This window comes from Arachis hypogaea, chromosome 14 (genome assembly GCF_003086295.3).
Source record: "Arachis hypogaea cultivar Tifrunner chromosome 14, arahy.Tifrunner.gnm2.J5K5, whole genome shotgun sequence".
In the NCBI taxonomy this organism is placed as follows: Eukaryota; Viridiplantae; Streptophyta; class Magnoliopsida; order Fabales; family Fabaceae; genus Arachis; species Arachis hypogaea.
Window position 1 is genome coordinate 102,536,844 of NC_092049.1, and position 21,424 is coordinate 102,558,267.

The 21,424-nt window shown below is 34.1% G+C and overlaps 1 protein-coding gene across 1 annotated transcript; it reads right to left on the reverse strand.

Annotated features, from left to right (window-relative positions):
* Positions 1–1,206: 1,206 nt before the first annotated feature.
* LOC112743600 (AT-rich interactive domain-containing protein 2) lies at positions 1,207–8,152 on the reverse strand. The gene is made up of 2 exons (XM_025792879.3): positions 7,820–8,152; positions 1,207–2,633 (listed from the first exon to the last, which is right to left on the reverse strand). The coding sequence occupies exon 2, from the start codon at positions 2,409–2,411 to the stop codon at positions 1,536–1,538; it is 876 nt and encodes a 291-aa protein (XP_025648664.1). The 5' UTR covers positions 2,412–2,633; positions 7,820–8,152; the 3' UTR covers positions 1,207–1,535.
* Between the last annotated feature and the right edge of the window lie 13,272 nt (positions 8,153–21,424).

The following is a 21,424-nucleotide window of genomic DNA, read 5'->3' on the forward strand; positions in this document are numbered from 1 at the left end:
TCCGATTTCTTCTCTCAACCCACCTTGACAGTGCCAATTGCGACCATTACAACGTCCTTTTCTCCCAAGCTTGACGACATTATCAAACTCTCCTTCTACCCTTCCACCCTTCCCCTTGACCTTTTTCGACTTGTTGGTGGTCGTGATGGTGGCAGCAACAGTGTTGGTGATGGTGGTTAATGACATCTATAATGGTGACAGGGATGATGATGTTGTTGATAGTGGCAATCGCTTTTGTGGGATTGGTGTTGGGAGGAGTTAAAGAAATAGAAAACTAGAAAAAGTAATTTAATGGAGAAATAATTATCAAAATCCAACACAGTGATTCATCATTGTTAGAAAAATGTGTGAAGTAATATATATAAAGAGAGTCTAAGGGACCAGCACTTTTATTAAAATCTGGCCAGTTATTAAAATCTGGCCAGCACCTAGCCAGCAAAAGAAAAGTGAATAATCTCACACCATTAGATGAAATCTCACACCATTAAAAATACCAATGATGATTAATTGATGGCTACAAATCACAAAACTTGCTGACCCCCTAGCACTCTTCATATATAATATATTACATAACGAGCACGGTTCTAAACCGAACCGAACTAGCCGATTCAATTGAATGAATCGAGATACAGGCCACCAACTCGATCCAATTCATGGAAAAACCAATTAGCAAACCGATTAAAAACGGAAAGAATCAGTCAAAACATTGAAAAATTGATTATATCCATATGATGTTTTACTAGTTAATTGATTTAAAATAATAAAATACAAAAAGTTATTTTATTATATTTAATTTAGCCCCAATTAAATCTTTAAACTTTTGAACATTTAACTCTACTGGTTTAATAATCTATTTGATTTTCAAAATCTTCACACTTGACTGATTTATTAACTAATTTTTAAATTTATGGAAACTTTTTTAATGTACAGTTTGGTGAAATCTAAGTAGCAATTATGATTGATTTGATGAAAGAGCGAGTAGGTGCATATTTTTGTTGGGGATTTGCCGGAAAAATTGTCACTTTTTTTCTTATGAAAGGTATTCAATCCCAAAATAGAAGTTAAAAGAGGGTATTTCTACTCGTTATATCCTTTATGTGGCAATTATAGAACAATGGGCTAGCCCCCTGACTCTGACAAGTATTTAACTTCACGAAAAATTAAACAAAAAGAGAAGTGGCCTATTTTTTGCATGTACCAACAATATTAGAAATCGACTAATCTGATTCGATCTGATAAGAGCCAGGTAAGGTGTTAGAAGAAGAAGGGGTTATATGTTTTCCAACAAAGTCTTTGTTTTGTTTGAAAGGCTCGAATCAAGAAATTTATACTTTAACCAATCTCATGTTGGTAAAGTATTCACATTTTGATTCAATTTGCAACATCCATTAGACTATCGAAGGATATTTAGAGGCAAACTTATACAAAAGAAAGACCAAGATAAGTACATTTGAAGCACAAAACATTGATGACCCGGCCAATTCATAAAGAATCAACCAACTTTAACGGAGCCCTTGGGTTTGACCTCATAATAGTCAACCCAATGTTGACTCCATCCCACTTGACTTAGTACCTACTTGATTACTCTTAAACTTGCTTACCTGGCAACTTTTAGTCCTTGATTTGAGGAATTTGCACATTGGAACAATGCGCATCTTAGTAGTTGAACCTCCATCATCATTCTTGTAGACCTCACTTTGATCATTGTCACTATCAACTGCACTAGAAGAAGCTCTTGTTTCCATGCTCAAGCGCCTAGGGATGTAGACATTATAATAGTAATTAATCATGCTCTTCATTGTTTTGTTTGGGAAGTGCTCCATAGCAAGATCCCAAAAGTTTGTTTCATCTGATTGCAAATTTGATCTTGCAAGATTTTCAAATTCCTTTTCTTCTTCAAATGTCCATGACTTTGATACATCTTTTCCCATCTCATGAAACTTCCAACTTTGAAAAGTTGTACCAATCTCTAATTCTAGGCGTTTTCTTGATTCATTGATGTGTTCTTCAACACATTCAATTGATCCTGGGTCATCACAAGAACATGAATCAGACCTACCTTTTCTAACACACATTCTATTCGATTTTGTGATTCCCAGGATTGGCCAAGCTTGAGTGCCTAACCATTTCATATCATCACAACTATTATGCCTTCGAGTAGTTGCGCCTTCCCATCTTGGAACTTCAGCTTGAAATCTAGGCCCGATCGGAATAACAAATCTTGGAAAATTAAGTTTCTTGGCTTCCTTGTTTGACCTCATCGAATGCGAAGCCTCGCTCGAAACGTCATTCCAGAATTCTTGATTCGTTTCGTCATTGTTAGATGTCGCGATACTATTAGGACAACTACTATTAGTTACTAGATCTTCACTATGGCTTTTCAAGTTCCATTTGATCATTGGGTTTGTCATTTTACTAAGACTGCAACACTTTGAGCAATCATTTAAAGAAGAAAGAACATCTTCATGTATTGCTGAATGACCCCAACTTTCTAGGGAATGGAGTGAAAGACAAGAGGACTCACCTTTTCTCTGATTTTTGGCATTTTGGATATCATATTTCTCTCCTGTGATTGATCCAAAAGTAGAGGCTAATTTACTTTCATTTTCATACTCATCAAATTTCCTCTTCCTCTGAGAAAAAGAAAAAGAAAATGAAAATTAGTTTTCACATGGATATAAATATAAAAACATTTTTTATCTTGACAATTTCATGATGTTAATTACATTTTTTAAAAGTTTATCATGTAAATTGCCCATGAAACAAAGTTCAAGAGGTTAAATTACGCATTTTTAGTAGCAAGCATGCATATTAAATCAAAATATTAATGAATAGAATTGAAAATCTTTAACATCTATGATATATGTACACTAAATATTAATCACCAAATCAACTCTCTGTATAAAATAAATATTGAAATGTAAAATATATATATAAAGAAACTACTATGGATATTGTTATTCTTTTATATTACCACTTTTAGTTTGATAACATTTTTATCATAGATGTTCTATGTATTGAGAGTAAAATCTCCCAAATAGGAAAGGAATTATCAATTTAAAGTCGTTATATCTCCTCCAAAGAAAATAAGAGAATAATAATAATAAAAAGGATAAAAGAGAGAGAGTTGGAGTAGCATCTATTGTAGAAAAAATGACAGAATCGCGTCTCAAGTGGTTTGGACATGTGAGAAAAAGACCGACAGAACGCCCAGTCAGGATGGTGGATGAGATGAAAGATGGATACGGGGTGAAAGGCAGAGAAAGACCTAAGAAGACCATCCATGAGGTGGTCAAATGAGATCTACATGTAAACGGTCTCTCTATAGACATGATACATGATAGAACTCAATAGCGTCGTTTGATTCATGTAGCCAACCCCACCTAGCGGGACAAGGCTTTCTTGTTAATCTAAAATTCGTAAGTTTGAATTTTACCACTATTAATTACTCATGTGGTTGACCTTTTTATTTCAATTTTGTCCCTTGCCTATACACATCATCATTATGTTCATCTTCTTTATCATCGTCATCACCTTCGTCCTTAGCTCGTTAGTATGCTTAAACAAGTGTCAAAGGTTCAAATCATGTCTTGTGCATGCACTAACCTATTAGCCAGCGGCAAACCTTTAAATGGAGCTCAAATCTGCGACAAGTTAATCCAGGTTGAGGGATACCGCGAAAAACCCAAAAAAAAATCACCATTGCCCCCCTTCTTTCTCTCCATCCATTTAACCTCATTCCACTGTTACACCGCTCCATTCTAACCACCGCCAACCCATCCCCACCCTTACCTCACCATTGCACCCCACAACACTACCCCTAACCTCCACACCTCACCATGGTCATGCCAACCTCACCTCATCTCACCTCTATAATCATCAACATCAATGACAACCACCACCAACCTTCCTCTCCCCACCCTAACCACGACAAACCTCTCTCTTCTCAAACCCCACCAAAATCAACAACAAAATGAACAACTACAACAACAACAATCAAGACTAAGAAAAATTGAAAGGACTGAAGAAAGAACAAATTAAATGGAGATGTGGTGGTTGTTGATGTTGATTATGCTAATGATGGATTTGGTACAGTGGAGGTGGCAATGGTAAGAAGAAATGGTTGGGGGTGGTCCAACAGGTAAGAGTGGTGAAGGTAAGGGTTGGGGTGGTGGTGCGGCAAGATAGCAGTGTTCAGGGTGGTGTGCAGGATAGTAATGGCAAAAGTAGGGTGGAAAAACAACCACCAGACTAATTCGGTTCAAGGTAAAAATCGTTTGACAGGGAATCGGTCAAAAATAAAAAAAAAAAAACGATCAACAAAATGTTTAACCGATCAAACAATATGGTTTTTTATTGATTAACCAGTTTACAATAATAAATCATAAATTCTGTTTAAAATTATATATATTTTATACATAAATATATTATTTTATTATATTTAGTTCAACTCCAGTTAAACTTGATTGAACCTTTGAATCTTTGATACTCTAATTCTACCGCTTCAATGATTAATTCAATTTTCAAAACCTTGTTTTATAGTCAAAACTAACATAATTAAACAATAACAAAAACATAAATTGTCAATTACATATTGCATTAGTATCAATTTTGTGTGAATTGAGAAATTATCAATTTTGAATTAAAAGTAAACTTAACAGAAACATCATGCCACTGACAAAGATGACTCTTTATTTTAGAGTAATGATTTTTAATTTTTCGAGAACTTATTTATTGTTCATATCTTTTAGGATTATATTGTCAATATAAATCTTCAGATACTCTTTTAGTAATTTACCATTTTTTTACTTAGCTAAAAAAATTATTAGTTTTAGAGTTAACTCGAGCTTTTAACAGCTCTGCATCAAAAATATAAAACTATTCAAAAACAAGCATTATATGAAGAAAAAAAAAATTCAAGGGTCAGCGGAATTTATTATTTTTGGCCATCAACCTAATTCTTTTAGTCTAGTAATCCAACAATACACTTTTAGTCCATACTTTTAAATATTGTTGTCTAATTGATGGTCAAAAATAATAAATTCTACTATCTCTCCAACATTTCTCCAATATTAAACTTATAGAAGAATTGATCCTTGAAAATTCAATACCTTGGGTCTTTCGACACTAGCTTTCAAAAGTTTGCGTATTTTGAGAATTCTATTCTCAAGTCTTTTCTGGGATGGCTTCACATTGCAAGGATCCAAAGCAAGATCTTTTAACAACATTAACATATCTCTATCATCAAATGAGCAAGAAGCATAATTTTTGTGAATAATTTTTCCTCCCATTGTCAAAGTATTCATAGCCACATTAGCTGAAAGAAAATCAAATCTAAATTAGGGGGTGAATTATTAAGATTATGGGCTCCAGCCCCCACTTTCAGCTCTTGTGTTATTTTAATCAAGTAGGAGTGTTTGTGTAGTTTATATTGATTCTTAACATAGAAACTCCACATCAACAAATTATATAATTTGCTTTAGCTAGGCAGTCCGTTTTTTTTCAACGAACAATTTAATAAAGTAACCATATGTAAAAGTTAAGAGATAACAAAAGAAATTAAAATAAAAGATAAATGTTGATTGATTATTAGTCAAAAAAACTTACTTATAATCTTTTCTTTATATAATTTATCAAGGTTCAAATAGAATTAATTTGGTTAGTTTGACAATAAAATTTACAAGACAAAAAAAGATGAATTAATAAATTATCAAGATAAATCATCAAGATAGTCACAATCTAAGCATAATTAACTAATTAAGAATGAGAATGTTAAAAGCTGGACAGTATTTTCTTTTACAGCAGAGGTACATTCATTAGAATGTAATAGCAATGTTGAATTAGTTGTTGTGTGTATATAACACAGCTTTCCAATAAGTCCTTGTACATTTTTGTTTTTTACTTTAGTTACCTAACACAACTTTACAATGGTTGGTTGTGGGGTTAATGATCAAATTAGTCCCTGAAAGGTTAGTCGATCGTCATTTTCGTCCCTGAATGATTTTTTTAATCAAATTAGTCCCTTAAAGATTTAACAATAATCTCGTTTGTCCTTCCGTCAAATACTTAACACCTTCCATTAACGTTTTCCACATGTATCGTTAAATGACAAATCAGCAATGATAAAACGACGTCGTTTTTTGGTATTATATTAGGGCATATTGTGTCAAAATGGCGCCGTTTCTCTTTTCCATTCTCTCAAAACGCATGAAACATCACAATAGTCAGAGAGAACGCGACGGAGCTCGGATCATTGGAAGGGATGAGGAAGCCATAATCCGCGATACTATGCAAAGTGCGATTGTGCTCATTCTTCGCGGTTTAGGGTAACAATGCTAAGCCATGGTTGGCATTGTGACCACTAACCAGCGACATGGCAACATGGAGCAACAGTGATGCCAATTACACAGAGAGCCAGAGAGACTCACTTAGTGATGCGACACAGAAACCCAACAGCCCAACTACACCACCAATCCACCAGCAACACCCACAAACGGCATGCCACACAAACAAATGGCAATAATTTTGGTCAGATTTCAAAGTTCAGGGGTAGAGAAAAGTGAGAGATTGAGAGAAGTGAAAATGGAGCCATGGAGCTTGGAGATGGACGTAAGGTTGTGGATTGTAAATCGTAAAAGTGAGAAAGATTGAGAGAATGGGGATTTATTGCTATGGTTTCCATATTTGCAACTCAGATTGGGCTTTGGATTGGGTCAAAATGCATTCAGGGCTAAGAAGATAACTTTTAGATTGGGTTCTTTCTAAAATGCAACCTCACACCACAAACACCATTCTGGCGATTTAGCGACTTTCTCCGATGATTCTGCTCAAAGCAACTTCCTCCAACTCGAAGTGTAGACCCCAACGGAAGGGAGAGGTAGAATTGTAAAATCATACCCTTCGATCAAAGCACCGTGTTCTTCTCTTTGATTAGAGCTCTGTCGCCTTTTCTCTCTGTGTGTGTTTGATATTTTGTGTTTCGTGTGAAGAAGGAAGAAAGAGCGTCTGAGCAATGACTGGTGAGAGCTTCAAATGGGGTGAGATGAAGAGAAACGGCGTTGTTTTGATATGTGTTGTGTCACTTAACGATTCACGTGGCAAAATATTAACAGAAACGGTTAACTAATTGACGGAGGGACAAACGTGATTGATTTTAAATCTTTTAGGGATTAGTTTGATTAAAAAAATTATTCGGGGATGAAATTGACAAACGACCCATCCTTCAGGAACTAATTTGACCATTAACCCATTGATTGTGATTTCCGTTTTGTTGTGCGCTTGTAATAATAATATAATAATGCATGTTGCAAATGCTCAGATACGATCTTTTAACTAAAACAAAAACTTCAACCCAACTCAATCTCCTGAACTAAACCCAGATAGAGATGCAACTTACCTACGATCTTTTGATTATATCCAACTCACAAGAAAAACAGATAATGCCAAGCGATTTGAAAAAATCACAACCAAGCCTATGCATCTTATGAAAAACAATTCAGAACAAAGATATGACGTCATTATCAATTTTACCTTTGTTGTTATCTCTAACAAGACCTACCATGGAGAACAATTCAGAACAAACAGGAAAACACAAACACACAAACCCAAAATAGCAGCAATTAAATCTCCAGCAGCACATCACTATGCAGAAAAATCACAAAACAACAGCACAGCAACACAGCCAGAGCTAATCAATAATCAATTAATCATTCAATAAAATCACAAAACATTCAATAATCAATTAATTATCCTGTGATTTGATTTCCAGAGCATTAAAAAAATTAAAACAACGAAGAACAAGTGAGCAGTGAGCACTGACCTTCGGTCTGAGACGGCGAGCACGAGGGCGAGCAAAGTCAGTAGACGAAGACGCGGCGAGCAGAGAGCAGACGAAGACGACGGACGCTCGAGGAAGAAGCTGCGCGCCTGCGATTGGTGAGTCTGGGAGCGAACAGGGGTTGGAGACTTCAAGAACGCCGACAGGAGGAAGAGAGAAGCCCCTGAGTGCGACGAACGGCGGCAATGGCTCACTCCATGCGGCGGTGGTGGAGGCTAGGGTTGCGGGGGCACAGGCTCGCTCCCCTGAGTGCTTTCTGAAATCTGAAAGGAAGGGGTTAGGGCGGGGGCATAAGGCTGGATTTTTTTTTCTTTTTATTTTTTTGAACAAAATCTAAACAGCGCCGTTTTAGTAAAATCGGCCGGTTCCGATTCTGGTTTGACCGGCCTCCCGGCCGATTCAGCGGCTTACATCCGATTTTTTTTTAACAGTTTAAAATGATGAACCAAACCATTATTCCTACTGGTTTATAGTTGCATCGGTCCAACCGACTAATTCGGTCTAATTTTTAAAACTATGATAATAATTTGTTCATATTTTATCATTAAAAACTATCAAATAAAAATTTTTAATTAACTTCAAAATTATAACAAAATGATCAACAAGAATACTCGTTACAACAAAAATTTAGAATCGCAAACTTACACAAAAACTCAAACTATCAGAAACAAAAAAATTCAGAATCACAACAAATTTCAACAAAAACCTTTCAATCAAGTATTCAACAACAAAAACTCAGAATATAGAAAACTCAGCATCTAAATCCAAAGAATTCAGAAACCAAAAAGCTAAGCAAAAAAATATAAACTTAACATCCAAACTAAATTCAGAATGACACAAACAATAACCCAACTCAAAACACAATCCCAACTTAGAATCTAGTACAAAAACTCAACTCAGAAACTAGAATCTTAGAAATTGAAACTGAAGAAGCAGTGGCTTATTGGAGATATGACGAGATAGGAACGGCGGTGATAGAGTGAGCTCAAAAAAGGATCAGTTTACGACGGTGAGTCCCCGAGCAGAGATTCCACGACAAAGCTCCGGACAGAGATTCACGGAGGAGAGGACGCGCTTGAAGAGGATCAAGCAACCGTTCACATGACGTAGAGGAGAAGAGGATCGAGGATGATGACAACGACGATTACAGAGGTGGGCTTCACAAAGAGCATAGAGACGGTGAGGAGGAGAAGAAAGGCAGCTGCTGGAGTTTGACGGTGGCTGGTGGGGCTTTGCAACGAGCGTAGGGATAGTGAGAAAAAGAAGAGTGGTGGTGGCAGGGGGCCAACGATGGATGGTGGGACTTCACGACGAGCATAGAGACAATGAGGAAGAGAAGAGTGGTGCGGGCTGGGGGCTGACGGTGGCTGCGATGTTTGCTCTGATAAGGTTAGATAGTGAGTGAAAAGAGATTTTGGCGAGAATGTGAGAGTGGAGGAAGGGAAAGGGGGTCGGATGTTTTGCTGTTTTGGGGTGATTTTTTTTCCTTCCTCAAAATGACACTGTTTTAATGCTAAAAGGGAGAATTGGGCCTTCAAAAAACTTGGCCGATTCACCGGTTAACCCACCGATTTGGCTAATTTTACAAGACGGTTTTGGGTTTAACCAGACCAGTCAAAATATCGGTTACCAGTTAACTTCGTTGAACTAATCGGTCTGATCTAATTTTCATAACCTTGATAAATATTATTGTCCAAAAGGTGTTCATGGATCGATTTTAAGGGAAACAAACCGTTTGATAAGAAATACATAATATGCGATTTTGATTAAATCAAATTGATTTTATTTTTAAATGTAATCCAGTCCAATCCAAATTATTCTAATTTGTATTAGATCGGTTTATTCGATTTTAAAAAAAATCTAAATTTTAAGATTTTATCATTAAAACAAATGAATTTTAGATTAAAATAAATAAATAAATAATTTTATCTCAGATTCTCAAAATATTTACTGAATAATAATAATAAAAAAATAAATAAATAAAATTTTATAACAAACTAAATATATTACAAGTAAAATTTTAAATTTAATAATAAAATAATAATATTATATAACATTATACACTTTTAATTGGACTAGTTTTGAAAAATAAATATAAAATATAATCAAATCTATAAAATCTAATCTAATTCAAATAAGCGATTTCAATTTTTTTTATTTCAATTGGATAAATAATTTTATTTGAAGAGATTTAAATTCTAACATCCGTATCGCCAATCCTATTTTTTAATTTTGAATATATATCTAAATAGGTTTCTAAAAAAATTTGCGCCCGACATTTTTTCATCCCAAAAAAACTTTATATTAAAATTCCTAAATTTTACAAAAATAAAATATATAAATTCTTCCGGCATATTTTTTAAGGTTTATTTTATTTGTTCAAGTGAAAATAACGAAAAATTTATATATCTTATTTTTGTAAAATTTATAAATTTGAGTATAATAAAAAAATTTTAAAATAAAAATGCATAATATATAATTTCTTGGAAACCTAATTAAATATATATTCTTTAATTTTTATTACCAAAAACATTTGCTAGTTGTAGTTAAAAGAACCTTCTAGTGTAGTGTGGTAGTGGAAGTATATATATATTAACTTTAAAAAATATAATTTTTATCCAAATAATTTAATTATTATTAAATTATAAATATTAAATTTGAGATCTATGAATAATAAAGTATCTAATAATACATTTTAGTATATTAGAAGAGATTCAAATAATAAGATCTAGCATATTAGTGAAAAAGAAAAATATATAAATCACATAAAAATTTAGAATTCAGCACATAAGAATGAAAAAGAGCCATAGCCACTTACGCTAAAAGAGGGTCAATCAGATCCAACAACAATTGATAAAGAGAGACGTAATCAAACGTTTCCTTGTTGCAAAAGAAGTGCCGATGGTCGCAAAAATAACACTAAAGGTTTTTCTCTTTGAGGATCTTCCAACTGCTTATTTTGTGAAAAGGGTTAGCGCTAGAGAAGAATTGGGTAGAAGGACGTGAGATCTGAGTTGTGGCTGTCGTCACAGTAAATAAAGGAGATGGTGACAAAAACAGTTCAACAAAAAGCAAAACAAGAGGTGTGACAAATAAAAGTAGTGAAAATACATGTATATATAGAGAGAGGGAGAGAGAGAGAAGTAGGGTTTGATTTTACAATAAAAATTGATTTTAGAAAAAATTACTAAAATAGTATTCACAAGTTTATTCTATTACTAAAAATATCTCTAAAAATATTAATGAAAAATAATTTCTTAAATAATTTAAAAATATGATAAAAATATTTTAAAAATATTATATTTTTAAAATTGACAAATAATTTTTATATTTAGCAAACGATTTATTATCGTTTCTATCTTTTGGAATTATTTTTTTAGTAATTATGAATTTTTGAATACTATTTTAGTAGGTTTTTTATTTTAATTTGATGTTAAGTTAATTTTTTGTGTGAATTATTATTATAATTATAAAAGATTTAATTTTGGACAAAAATACAAATGAATGTTTATCTTTTTAGCTCAAAAATAAATAAATTCTTGACTAATTGAAATCACAAAAATATTTTTTATTTTTTAAAATGTTAGACATCTAAAATCTTTCAGAGAAATCTAGATGTCTTTCATTTTAAAAACTAAAAGACGTTATTGTATTTTTAATTAGTCAATAAATTATCTATCTTTGAATTAAAAAAACAAGGAATTATTTTTTTTTCCTTAATTTTAAGAAAATAGTTTTGTTAAGAGAGAAATAGTATCTTAACTTCTAAATATTATGGATGCTTAAATCTAAATCAATCAAATAAAGCAACTCATTCAGTCAATTTTAAATCGAAAAACGATCAAAATCATACTAATTTGGATTTAATTTGATTCTATTTTTGGTAACCGCATGGATTTGATTCGATTTTGAGATTTACATTTCAAAATACATTCAACCTAATATAAAATGCACAATATGATATAATATTATTATTTTATCATCAAATTTAAGATTTTTTTATAATATGCTTAATTTGTTACATATTTAATATTTTTATCGTAGTAATATATTATTATTATTATTTAGTGAGTGTTTTGTAAATGTAAAATAAAGTTAATTTCTGTCTTCTAATAATAAAATAATAAAATTTTATTTGAAAAATGGAATAAATAGGTCCAACTCAAACTACAATTGTTTGGATTAGATTTGTCATGGCCTAAAACGAGACATGACTGGTGCTTAGGGAAATTGTCCCCTAGCAAGCCTAAAAAATTCGAAGATAAGTTAAATAAAAAAGTTACAAATATTTTTAATAAATTTACAAGTACTAGAATGAATAATTACATATATATTTTTAATAAAAAACATAAAATAGATCAGGTTAGATCCTGCCTGTGACATATGGAACACATAATATTTAAGAATTTAATAAAGAATAGGTACTTATTGCAGATCATCACTCTTGAATAGTAGTGCATGAATCCCCACACTTCGTACAACTGTACCAGCAAGTGCACTGGGTCGTCTAAGTAATACCTGAGCGAGTCAGGGTCGATCCCACGAGGATTATTGTGGTTTGAAGCAAGCTATGGTTATCTTTTAGATCTTAGTCAGGCGGATAGAAAAGTTGGATTTGTGATATCTGAACTAGGTTAACCTGTTTATAATGATAAGAAGATGGTTAAGGCTTGGAGATGCTTTGTTCTTCTGGATTAACTCTGGTATTACTGTCTTCTTCAATTGTGAATGATTTCTTCTATGGCAGGCTGTATGTGATTAACGCTGGTTTGAGCAGCCGCCAATACTCCTCCAGATCTAAACCCCAGGGTTAGTGCGGATCCAGTCTGATTGAAGGTGAAGCTCCTGCAGTTCATTCTCCTTGGTGATCCTACTTAAAACACCACAGACAAGGTCGAATCTTCCAGATCAGAGGATGCTGCGCCTTTGGTTCTAGCCTCTACCACAGAGACTCTAATCTCCCCATACCTCGGCTGAACTGGTGTCTCGAGAAGTCCCCAACGAAGTCGTGGATTAGCCGTCTAAGAGATGTATAATCAAGCTAGTGGTTTGATGCTTTCCAGTTACGTATTCACACAAACCCAAGAAGAACACGGGTGGTTGTCAGGAACGCAGTCTTAGTATAAAGAACGATGATGATGATTCATCAAGTTGAAGAACGAAGATACATCTTAGAATTGAATCAAACATAGATTGAAGAGAAACATAATACTTTTATTAATCCATAAAACTCAGCAGGGCTCCTCCCCTCAACCTAGGAGGTTTAGAAACTCATACTGATAGAAAATACAATGTGAAAAACGAAATATGGCTGATCTCCCTCTATGCGTCGAAGATCAAGTGTAAAAATTCTTTAAATACTAAGCTAATGACTAAGGATTACATAAGAAAGGGTAAAACAGTCTTTTAATACTAAACTTCACTTCTGGGGCCCACTTGGTGAGTGTTTAGGTTGAGCTTTGATGAGATCCACGTGCTAGAAGGCCTCTAGGGAGTTGAACGCTGGCTAGGGGGTCCTCTTTGGGCATTTAGATGCTGGTCTCCTCCTTTGGGCGCTAGACGCCTGGACTGGGGCAGGAGGCTGGTGTTGGACGCCAGTTTTGGGCCTTCAATTCTAAAGCAGAGTATGAACTATTATATATTGCTGAAAAGCTCTGAAAGTTAGCTTTCTATAACTATTGAGAACGCTCCATTTGAACTTTTGTAGCTCTAGAAAAGCTCTTTCGGGTGCAAAGAGGTCAGATCCGGACAACATCTGTAGTGCTTTCTCTGCCTCTGAATTAGACTTTTGCTCCAACTCCTCAATTTCAGCCAGAAAATACCTGAAATTACATAAAAACACACAAACTCAAAGTAGAATCCAAAAATGTGAATTTTACACTAAAACCTATGAAAACTTAATAAAACTTAAACAAAACATACTAAAAACTATATGAAAATGATGTCAAAAAGCTTATAAAATATCCGCTCATTAAATAGAAAGGTTCACATATTCGAGTATTTGTTTCTGAAAAATAATTTTAGAAAAACAGAATGAATTTGTAACTCAGTGACTAGATAATACATCTATAATCCACATGAGACCATATAAAAATTATTATCAAAGTAATTTTAATTAGAAAATAGTAGTCCATATGAATAAGTGAATCAATAAAAGAGTTCTCAATACAGAAATCAAACCAAATAGTCCACACTTGGGTGGCTCTACCTCCATATAGAATAACAGATCCAATGTTGGCCTATACGTTAGACTAACAACTCCCCCTGCTAGCTGAGGGCTGAGGCAGATGTATCTAGTTTAACGTCATTACCGCTGTTAACTACGATTTCTTAATACGAGTCTCCCAAACTAATTCAAAATATATAATTTAAAATATAGCAAACTATTTAGTCTTTCAAATACACAATTTCATATCAGATCCACCAACACTTTTTCATAAAATCATTTTCAATCGTACTTTTTAAATCATAAAGGATTCCAACATATTCATAATTTCAGAATAGCAAATATCAATAATTAATTTTAAAATTATATAGTCTCATAAAAACATATAGTCTCATGTGCAGATTAAAATGAGCTCAACAAAAATGAATATTTGTTCTAATAAATCAATTATTTAAGTCATATTAAAATCCTTTAATAGTAATTTTGATAGCAATTTTGTAACTATAATTATAAATTCAAATAAGTGTATAACGGCCTAACTCCAAAGAAATAACGCTTTCTGGGGATCAAAAGAAAGTTTTATGGAATTTTTAGGAATTTTAGTGTATATAAGAACCATTACTGCACAGGTGTTGTGTCTTCAAGCTGCTGAGTCAGTAGCTTGACTGGACCAAAGACCAAAGAAATGGAGGCGGTGGAGAGGAACGGAGAAGGTGAGGCGGTGGTTGGGGTGGGGGAGACATGGAGGAAGAAAGAAGGCAGTGAGGAAGAAGGTAGGAAAGAAGAGAAAAATAAGTATATATTAGGATTAAAAGGAGAAAGGTATAAATGGAAATAAAGAAAGATAAAAAGGACAAAGGTGGAAATACAAAACTGTGTCTGTGTCTCAAATATGTGTCACAAGTTAAAGGTGAGACACTAAAAATATGCATTTTATGTCTATGTATGTGTCACCATGTCTATGATAACTTTGTGTCACATTAAACAAACAATATACATGTGTCACCGTGTCCAAATCTCTGATGGACATAGACACCAATCAAACGGGCTGTAATGTATCTAATTTTAGTAATTTTCTTTAGAATGAAATTTTTTTATTAAATTTTGATGAGTCGTCACCTTATAATACATTGCACTCCCAGGACCATGCACCACATGCTTCCTTTCTTCTTCTCCAAGCTAGGATCTCTTGAGAGCAAAATAAGAAAATACTTGTGTCCTAATACATCTAGCTTTAGTAATTATCCTTTCTTAAGATATTTTTACAAGTAACTTTAGGATAAACCTTATCCTAAGCCACGGTTTTCCAAGGGTCATTATGACCATCATTTGGCTTCTTGAACAAGCCAAACTCCATGAGAGAAAATGGAAGAACTTCCATAAGAACTCCAAGCTTCAACCTCCATTTTTTCTCAAACTAAGACACCAATAAAAAATCTAAACCGATCAAAGTGTTTATCTCTTTCTGCGCTTCACTTCTATACCAATTTTCATGGAGTAAATCAAGGTATGATAGCTGCTCCTCCCTCCTTAAGTTTCGCCCATGACTTGTTCATGGTTTAAACTTGATTTTTCTTATGTTCTTACTTAGGATCTCTTGTTCACTCACCTTAAGCTCCAAGAGAACATGATTTCTAGCAGCCTTGAGGTGAGAAAATCCTTCTTTTCATCACCGTAAAACTTTAGCCTCCATGGTTCATATGATTTTAAAATTATTTTTGATGTTAAATTAGGCGTAAAAGTACTTTTGGAAGCTTGTTCTTGGTTTAGTTCTTGGCAGTTGCAAAAGAGGTACGGTTTGGTAAATTAATCAATAACTGATTGTGTTCTTGAGATGTAAAATCAGATCTAGTTGTTTGGTGCTTGATTTTAAGTGTTTAGATGGTGAATTTGCCATGAAAAATTGTTATTTAAATGCTTGAAAGTTGAGTTCTTGTGAAGTTGCTCTTTGGTTTGGCAAAAATCGACTAAAAATCGATTACCGAAAAGATTAAAAAACTAGTTGAAAATTAAGTGAGAATTTGATGAATTTTTGAAGAAAGCTTTTCAGCCCCTTGGAGAACAAAAAACTACTCCTGAATGTTTTGGGGTCAAATTTCAATTATTAAAAAAATTTGGGATTGAAAGTTAATTAGTGAAAAGTTGAGGGGTCAAAGTATAAATATCAAAAGTTAAAAGGGTCAAAATATAATTTCCAAAAAGTTCGAGGGTCAAAATATAATTTTTGAAAGTTTTGAATAAAATATTGATAAAAAGGACAGGTTTTCCTAAAAGCCTTAGGAAGACCATTTTAAGCCTAGAATTCCCTAATTCTGTTTAGTAAACACTTAAGGGAATGTATAATAGAATGTATAGGAGTATGTATGGTAATGAAATAGGATTCAGAAAAATTGTAAACATGTTAGTAAGAAAATAAGTTAAAAGCTATATAGCAGTGGGCTTAGCCTTATAGAGTAAACAGAGAGTTGTAAAATAAGGTCATAGTGATGTTGTGATGTTTGATTTATGATTATGAGAAAAAGATAAAGATGATTACTAATCTCTGGAAAGCATGGTTATATATGATTTATGAGCCTTCGGCCAATGCTTGAGCATATTGTACGGGGACTCCCGTATGGTGCTGTTGCTTCCCAAACTGGCTACGGTAGAGAATGTACCAGCCCTGCAAGCTGAGAATGCTTGGTAGAGGCCTGACTAGCATACCTGCGGTATATTGAGTTCTGATTAAATACTAGCCCTGCAAGTCGTGAGTACTTGGTAGATGGCATGTTGTACTTAATCTGGGATTAAGTTTTAGGAAAGCCTTATCTAACCAGAAGTGTCGGATTACATCGAGTACGGGATGAAACCAACAAATGAGCTCATTACTTGCAGTAGGACCAGACATACATCACACTTGTTTGCGCATAATTGTGTAATTGCACATCGAATGTGATTGTGCATATGTCTCTTATTTATTCTGCTATTTGTGTTTTGGCTTATATTGTTGTTATATATATATATGGACTTTATTATGACTTTGTGGTCACAGACGTTATAAATGAACTTAATTGTAAACCCCGACCTTACTAAGAACTCCCCAATTCTTACCCCCTTACACCTCTTCAGATGGACACAGGAGTCCTGTTCTACGAGATTTATCATCCCTATGTCCACGAGGACCCAGTGCATGACGAGTATTACATCTATTGTATGGCACCTCGTGTTCGTAACTGTGTACTATGCGGTAGACCTTTTCAACATCCTATTAGTACACCTTACTTGATCTTGACGCACCCTATGACTTTTCTCTTTCCTGCTTCATCCTGGAGGACCTGGGATACCTCATCCTGAGGAGACTTTTTGAGATGTCCAGTCTCACTCCGGTATGTTAGAGTATTTTCCTCACTTTTGCTAGTATGCTCAGAGGAAATAGGCATGCCATAGAGTTAAGCTAACCTGGGTGCCAGTTGATGAGCGGATATTTTATACGCTTTTTGGCATCATTTTTATATAGTTTTTAGCATATTTTGTTCAAGTTTTATTAAGTTTTCATAGGTTTTAGTGTAAAATTCATGTTTTTGGATTCTACTTTGAGTTTGTGTGTTTTTATCCAATTTCAGGTATTTTCTGGATGAAATTGAGGAGTTGGAGCAAAAATCTAATTCAGAGACAGAGAAAGCATTGCAAATGTTGTACGAATCTGATCTCCTTGCACTCGAAAGAGCTTTTCTGGCGCTACAGAAGTCCAAATGGAGCATTCTTAATGGCTATGGAAAGCTGACTTCCAGAGCTTTCCAGAAATGTATAATTGTCTATACTTTGCTTCAGAATTGATGGCCCAAAACTGGCATCCAACACCAGCCTCTTGCCCTATTCTAGCGTCCAACGCCCACAAGGAAGAGACCAGTGTCCAAACGCCCAAAGAGGACCCCCTTGCCAGTGTTTAATGCCCTAGAGGCCTCGTAGCACATGGATCTCATCAAAGCTCAGTCCAAACACTCACCAAGTGGGCTCCAGAAGTGGATTTTAGCACTAAAAGACTATTTTACCCTTTCTTATGTAATCCTTAGTCATTAGCTTAGTATTTAAAGAACTTTTACACGATCTTCAAGGGGAGATCTGCCGTATTTTGTTTTTCACATTGTATTCTCTATCAATATGAGTTTCTAAACCTCCTAGGTTGAGGAGAGGAGCCCTGCTGAGTTTTATGGATTAATAAAAGTACTACTATTTCTCTTCAATCCGTGTTTGATTCAATTCTAAGATATATCTTTGTTCTTCAACTTGATGAATGGGATGACCCGTGACAATCATCTTCGTTCTTCATTCTAAGACCGTGTTCCTGACAACCACCCGTGTTCTTCTTGGGTTCATGTGAATACGTAACTAGAAAGCATCGAACCACCAGCTTGATTATACATCTCTTAGATGGCTAATACACGACTTCGTTGGGGACTTCTCGAAACACCAGTTCAGCCGAGGTTTGGGGAGATTAGGGTCTTTATGGTAGAGGCTAGAACCCAAAGGCGCAGCATTCTCTAATCCGGAAGATCCGACATTGTCTGTGGCATTTTGAGTAGGATCATTAAGGAGAATGGACTGTAGGAGCTTTACCCTCAATCAGAATGGATCCACACTAACCCTGGGGTTCAGATCTGGAGGAGCATTGGCTACCTCTCTACCGGCGACAATCACATACAGCTTGCCATAGAAGAAATCATTCACAATTGAAGAAGACAGTAAGACCAGAGTTAATCCAGAAGGACAAAGCATCTCCAAGCCTTGACTATCTTCTTATCATTATAAATAGGTCAACCTAGTTCAGATCTCATTATTCCTTTTATGCAATTAAACAACATACCAACATCTCCTACTCACCTGACTAAGATCTACAAGATAACCATAGCTTGCTTCAAACCACAATCCTCGTGGGATCGACCCTGACTCGCTCAGGTATTACTTGGACGACCTAGTGCACTTGCTGGTTTAGTTGTACGAAGTGTGGGAATTCGTGTACCAAGTTTTTGGCGCTGTTGCTGGGGATTGTTCGAGTTTGGACAACTAACGGATTATCTTGTTTCTTAGATTAGGTATTGTCTTTAATTTTGTTAGAGTCTTTTATTTTTATTTTCTTCTTCTTTTTTTTTTCGAAAAAATCAAAATTTATTTTTCAAAAAACCTTTTCTTTGTTTAATCTTTGTTTTGGTTTGAGTCTTTTGTTTTTGCTCTTGGTGAAATTTTTGAATTCTTTGAGTTTTTCTTCTAAAAGTTTTCAAAACCTTTTCCATTTTTGGATATGCATTTACTTTTGATTTTTTTACTTTTGAGTCTTACCTATTTCTTGTTTTCTTCTTAAAATTTTTTTCAAAATCTTCTCTTTTCTTTAGTAATCTTTGTCTTTTGTTTGGGTCTTGTGTCAATCTTTAAGTTTGGTGTCCCTTGGTCACTTTGGCTTTCATTTCTTTTAACATGTTCTTGGTTTTTCTTTCTTCATATTCGAATTATTCTTGGTTATTTTCCTTGTTTGATTTCAAAAATCAATACAAGAAAACAGCTCTATTGCCATGCTTTTAAAGCGTGGCAAAAAGCTTAAAAAATCATGGCGATAGCTTTTCGCCACGCTTTTGGTGACCTATCGCCACGCTTTTGGTGACCTATTGCCACGCTTTTTTTGCCACGCCTTTTATAGATTGCCACGCTTAAAAGCGTGGCCTTATGTGGGAGATACGGCTACGCTTTTGAAGCGTGCCGATCTAGAGAGATACAGCCACGCTTTTAAAGCGTGGCGATAGAGAGATATGGCCACGCTTTTAAAGCGTGGCGATAGAGAGATATGGCCACACTTTTTAAGGGTGGCAATAGCAAGAGATATGGCCACACTTTAAAAGCGTGGCAATAGCCTTATCAAATGAAAAAAAATCCTTTTTCTGATTTTACTGCACAATATAAATTTTCAATCCTTTTTTATTACCAAACCTATAAATATAGTATACAATTTTTATTACAAGACAAATCAAATAGTAATTAGTGACATATATAATTTTTGCTATAATTGTTTTATACATTAGTAAACTAATACTCAAATACAAAATAAATCTCGAGTTCAAATTCCAAAACTAAACACTATAGAAAAATTACAAAAACAATACAACTTAAATCCTAAGTTCTTTGTTATTACTCCTTCCTCTAGCCCTCTCAAACTTCCTTTCCTTGGATCGTACATAAAGCTTGGTATGGCTGTGAGGAACTCTAGGAGTAAGACCAAAGTATTTCACAGCTTTCCTGGAATAGCAAAATCAACAAGGGAACAAAAAACATGTTTAGAAATTTCCTTAACTAGCAACTAAAATTCACTCTCTCAACTAGAATTACATAGCATGTCTTTGATCATCATATTAGAAATCCACCTCACAATAATTTAAAGCAAGAAAAAACATGACTAGAAAATAATCAATTATAGGAACTCATGATGTTAGAGAAACATACATGGATCAGCAGCTATCTATAAACTTTGAAACTTCAAAAATAGAAAGACCTACTTGAATGGCCAGTGAGAAATAATTAACAATTTAATCTTGAGAAATAGCTCTACAATAACTGCATTTATGCTATACATGTCTTTGTTAGATGATTCAAATCACATATTATTCAAAATTATTTACATATATACTTTAGGATTCTTTTTTCCTTTAGAAATAAAAAATATTTATGACAACCCTATCAAATTTGGTGAAATCCATTTATACTTGGGAATTCTTAGTGCTCCTCATAAAAAAAACTAATAAGAGCAATAAGAGCAATGGTTGTGTCTTAATTTTAGATTTTAAAAAATAAGTTAATATAGTTCACCTTTGACAAATCAATATTCCTCATAGAAAAAACACGGTGGAATAATTCACACCAACACCACCATAGCAATATCAAAAGATCTAACCTTAGTAAATCAAAAGATTCACATGCAACTAAATCTAATGCACACAAATGCAGGCACAGTTTATGAGCATTTTGTTCTCTAAAACTCAAGTATAAGATCCCAACCCTTTCTCTTCCAATTTTTTAGCAAGCCAACAAACTCAGAGGACTATTTTATGAAGAAAGAGTGGAAAAACAAAAGCAACAAGAGAGCACAAAAACAATAATTCAATAAGATTTCCACTATAATTAAAAAAAGAAAATCTTTTCCCATTCCCATTATCATTAATAATATTAATATCACCACTTTCTCGCCTCCAATCACGGCAATCAATTAGGTATTTATTACACATGCAAGAAATACTAAATATATAAAAAGTAAAACCCAATGAAGAAAGTTTGTTACTTGAAGTAGAAAAAGAAGGAAGAGACAATAAAGTCATGAAGCAGAAGCAGAAGCATTACCTATTTATTGAAGGAACAAGAAACTGAGATGTATGGTGTGTGATGTTATAAGAGAAGAGTGT